Source organism: Parambassis ranga, chromosome 14 (genome assembly GCF_900634625.1).
Source record: "Parambassis ranga chromosome 14, fParRan2.1, whole genome shotgun sequence".
Classification (NCBI taxonomy): Eukaryota; Metazoa; Chordata; class Actinopteri; family Ambassidae; genus Parambassis; species Parambassis ranga.
In genome coordinates, this window is record NC_041034.1 from 7383059 (window position 1) to 7388009 (window position 4951).

Below are 4951 nucleotides of genomic sequence, written 5' to 3' on the forward strand. Positions count from 1 at the left end.
TATTGTGTGTCTTTGGTATTGAGTATAAAATAAATATGCCTAAATCATATAATAAATGTGATTAATTAAGTTTCTATATATCACAAATTTTGTCTTAACCTTCAGCTGCTTTTTTTCTCAAATAAAATCAGCATATATTATTCAAATTTTATCCACGTCTGCACTTTTTTTCCCGGAAAGAGACTCCACCAGGTGGAAAGGAGGAGGAGGAGGAGGAGAGAAGTGAGCGGCCAGGTAAAGGCTACTGTAGCCTGCTGTCACCAGAGCAAAGGTGTAGGCCTAACAGGCGATAAGTCTGAACTTTTCACAGTCTACGATTTTTTTAATCATGGCCCTGACGCAGGAATCCGTCCTGTCTTTGCTGATAGCGGAGGGAGGAAAAGTGAAGAAATCCGACTTGGTGCATAAGTTCCGAGGCTCAGTAGACTGCGTCGATCCGACAGAGAGGGACCGGAACCGGGAGCTTTTCAAGACTTTTGTCAACAACGTCGCTTTCGTCAGGGAAGTGGACGGTGCCCGGTACGTTGTCCTAAAGAAAATGTATCAGCACTTGTTGGCAGCGGAGAACCCCGTGGAGGAGAATGAAAGTAAAGAGATCACGCGGATAGGTGAGCCACAGCGCCCACCTGCGTGGACTGAGGCGACTAAAAACTCTGAGAGTGTAAGAGGGGAAAGATCAGCTGCTCCTGAACCTGATCAGGACGAGGAGGCAGGTGAGAATCCTGCAGAATTACTGTCTCCAATCCAGCTGGCTCTGCAGAGGAGCAAATATTCAGAGATTAGGATTAAAAGGTCGCTGGGTTTTAAGCAGGATGCTGTTGAGGGTACCTGCTCACAAAAGAGTTCTAATAACAGCAACAATATTCAAAGCAAGCCATACGCTCTGCCTCTGAGAATGCCACCCAGCAGCACTGTGGTGCAGATCCATAAATTAAAGGCAGACCCGGGCAACTGCCCTGCAGGTCCAGATTATTCCAAGAGGCCACATTCAGTGGAGACTGGCAGCAGCGTCAGCTCGCCCCAGTTGAGGAGGACAGTGAAGAGCACCAAGGTGACAGAGGAGCCAAAAGACAGCAGGATGCCCTCCGCTGTTCCCCTGGAGCCATCGGAGCATGAGTGGCTGGTGAAGTGCGCCGCCGGCCACTGGAGCCAGGTTTACGGCCTGCTGCTCAGAGACAACCGGCTGGCCGAGAAGAGGGACTTCATGTCAGGGTTCACCGCTTTGCACTGGGTGGCCAAGTGGGGCAACAGCGAAATGCTGGTGAAGATTATCGACGTGTCCAAGCACGGAGGGGTCGGCGTTGACATTAATGTAAAAGCACATGGAGGGTACACTCCTTTACACATTGCAGCCCTGCACGACCAGGGTTACATCATGACCATGCTGGTGCAGGAGTATGGAGCCAATGTAAGAATCAGGGACAACTGTGGGAAGAGGGCCTATCACTATCTGCACAGAGGTATCTCTGAGGCTGTGAGAGAGATGCTGGGTGAACCCAGAACCACACCAGGCCCGCCCGGACAGGAGCGGCACTTGCATGAGAAAGAGGAGCTGGACTTGTTCCCAGATCTGTCTAAGAGCCTGCACTCAATAAGCCGCCTCTTCCAGCCCAACATCACGGGCCACAAGAAGAAGCACAAGCAGAGGCTGGGGCTCTACTCTGTGAGCGATGAAGCTGGGGAGGAGAGAGAAGACAGCAGCTTCAGGCACAGGGCCGGATCAGATGTTTTCATGTGAGGGCAGATCTCTGACTTTAATATCTGAAAGGGTTGTTTTTGCTGCATGTGAAAGGATGGCAACATCTGGAAACACAGATGTGTCTGAAATGGAAACCAAATGGGACAGGGTGTTACCTGCATGAGGGTCTGTAGACTGATTGAGTCTGAAACTGGTTATTTATTTCCTTTATGTAAACGAACTTTAAACCTGTGCCATATTAACCCTTTAAATGACTGAAATGGCCTCTACTGAATGACCCGTGAATAAAAGCACACCATCTTTAACTCATATTTTCCTGTCGGCGTCCACGAATAACATGATTTGATGCTTCTTTTGAATTAACAGTGATATAAATACATTCTTCTACCGATCGACTGAGATCAAGACTTGACTTGTTCTCCTCTGTGTGTTCATTTCTGAGTAACTGATGAACAAAGAACATGTTGAGCAACAGAATTAATGGTTAAAAAAATAAAATATCTGTCAGATGTTTGTGCCTTTGAGGCAAAATTCACTTCACAGATTAATTATTAAACATTGGGAAGAAGAAGCAAACAGCTGGCGAGAAAAGCTCCTGATTTATGATAACATTTACTGCACAAAAGAATGTAAAAAAGGTGTGTGACTCATTAAGGCGTGTGCAGGTGCTCCGTAAATCATTCAGGTCTTTGTATGTGCCAAAACATGGCAGCCGTCCATGTAGCCTGCGGAGATGGCTGTGATTCAGACTGATAAGCAAATGACTGAGGGTGAATGTGTTTTTTCAGCTGCAGTGACCTCACTACACTTCATTGTACACAGCTGATGTTAGAAGACAGCATGTAGACATGACACGCCTCCAGCACACCCCCCCCCCTGTTTCTGTCGTGATGTCACCGGCCCCAGCAGCGTGCATTGTCTCTGCGTCAAGATGACGCTTCATCTGCGAGCCTCTGGGTTTTATTAAGCAAATGTTCTTTTTCTTAGTTGTTGCTGCTGCTGTGAGGAGAGAAGCCAGCAAGGGGGGAAACAGGGAGCAGGAATGAGGGGAAACAGAAGCAGCAGCACACAATAAAATCACTTCTGATGAACGTGGAAATGCTTTTTTTTTTTTGATGCAGCAATCTGTCCATGTACAGAAGGCTTCTAGATAGATAGATGATCTAAGGAGCTGCTGCAACAAGCTGCCATCTTGCTAGTTTAGACACATTTCTGCTGTCTCTCGACTCTTGAGTCATATGTTTTTTGTGGCAAACAGCTGAGGTCATATTTCTGTGTGGTGTGGTGCTGGGTTAAATGATGTTTATTCCCTTTGGTCCCTGTGATTTGTGCAGAAATGTGTTACACCTCTCAGCTGTCCAGCAGCTATGACCTCAATTCTAATCACCTCCATGCCACTGTCAACAAAACTATATATATATATATTTATAGACATCATAAAAGTAGACTTTATGGCCAGGTGTACCAAATAAAATGGACACAGGAAGTGTACAAGGAAGGCTTGGAATGCCTTGTCATTGTAAACTATTAGGCTTGAAGTACGCTTAATTACAGCAGAGGCACACATGGGCAGTAACTCATGGTGGTATACAGCTTAGCCATTAGCCCCTTTAGCTCAACAACAAGCCTTTGTTAATCGTCATAACTTCGCTGTGTAATGACTGGCCGGGGTTGGACCCTGACGAAAGGTGTGTGGACATTCCTGCAGGCAGAGAGTTCAGAGTTCAGGTTACATAGTGAGCGTCCATGCTGCTAATCCTGAGCTCCTGGCAGAGGCGGGGGTCTGTCCTCCAGATAAACAACCCTCCAGACTCTGCACTCTGGATACATTCTGAGCATTTAAACATTTGGTGAGACGCTGTCAGATTAGCTGCAAAGCTCCTCATTAACTGACACTGTGACAAAAAATGCTGCAGCAGTGTTTCCTGCCCCCTTCTGTCTGTTAGCACTGTCTCAGCTGAACTTAGTTACCATACATTAAGTGTCTAACAAAGATCTGACCTGTTTAGAATTCCCTGACTTGTGTTTTATGTCTCTCCTGCTTCTGTGGGAATCTGATTAAAAGTGCTTTTTAATTTGCAATGCACAGTACGCGCTGTCTCTCAGTGTTCTCCTGGGGATTGCTCTGCCATTCTTCAACATGAATCCAACCATTTATTTTCCGGGTTCATTCTTTAATAAGCGTTTATTTTTGCTGACAAACTGGATTCCACTGAGATAAGCAGAAAGACACTAAAGAGCTCATTTTGACCCTCTAAAAATGAGCATTTCTGGAGCTAAGAGCAGTTAGCCTAGCCTAGACTCAAGATACCAATTATTTATAAAGGAACAAGCTTTAGTTAAGTGTTTCACCTTTGCACTGGCTCATTTGCTCATGCTAGCTTCCTCAGCTAAGCTAAGTGCTTTATGACTTTCAGCAACACACTCAACATAATCATTTTAAGACATTTGTAGGCCTACATATCTGTGCACAAATGACTAAACCAACAGAGACAAGAAAATGTTCATTTGTGAGCCTTTAAGTTACATATAGTCAGGGTTTCTTACCTTACAAAGAGCCATGCTAAGCTAAACCAGACTTGTTATCTTGTTTCCATTGTTCATGTCATGTTAACTGGAGCCAGGAGGACATCAGTCTAACCGAATATGTAGACAGGGAGAAGCCTGATCTACTCATCCTTTGCTTCCAGTGCTTCTGATAAGCTAAGCTAACTGCCCCCCAGTTCACTTATTAGAGTCATTTACACACAAATAAACAAAGTGTTTGTTTGTAAACATTGAGTTGCTGCCAGATATTATTGCTAATGTTGTTACTTTCAGTTGATCCAGGCTTCTTGTTCCCTCCTGTTCTCCATGTTTATGCAAAGTTATGCTAACCAGCAGCTTCATATGTGGATCAGATATCTTACCTGAGCACCAGGACAACCATGATGACACATAAATATAAATATATAGTGAGGAAGGCCACCGAACCAAAAGAAGTGCTTACAGGTTTACACAGTTTTTACCAGTAAATGAGAGACAATGCTTTCATTTGTCTGCAGAGGGCAGAGGTGAGCTCTGCTGCACCATGAGCTACATTTGGGGAACAAAATGTGACAAACAGGAGCTCTCCCAGAATGGACATACATGATTAATTAACCTTTAATCCCAGTTCTGTGTATAATCTGCAGCCCCTGTACTTCATGTGATACTCTGTCTGTATCTGTGGAGTCCAAATATGTGTGTGAAATGAGGAGGACACAACAGAAG

At 45.0% G+C, this 4951-nt stretch overlaps 1 protein-coding gene across 1 annotated transcript; it reads left to right on the forward strand.

Moving 5' to 3' along the window:
* The first annotated feature begins 221 nt into the window (after positions 1-221).
* sowahaa (sosondowah ankyrin repeat domain family member Aa) lies at positions 222-2541 on the forward strand. The gene has a single exon (XM_028421682.1). The coding sequence runs from the start codon at positions 329-331 to the stop codon at positions 1736-1738; it is 1410 nt and encodes a 469-aa protein (XP_028277483.1). The 5' UTR covers positions 222-328; the 3' UTR covers positions 1739-2541.
* Positions 2542-4951: the final 2410 nt, after the last annotated feature.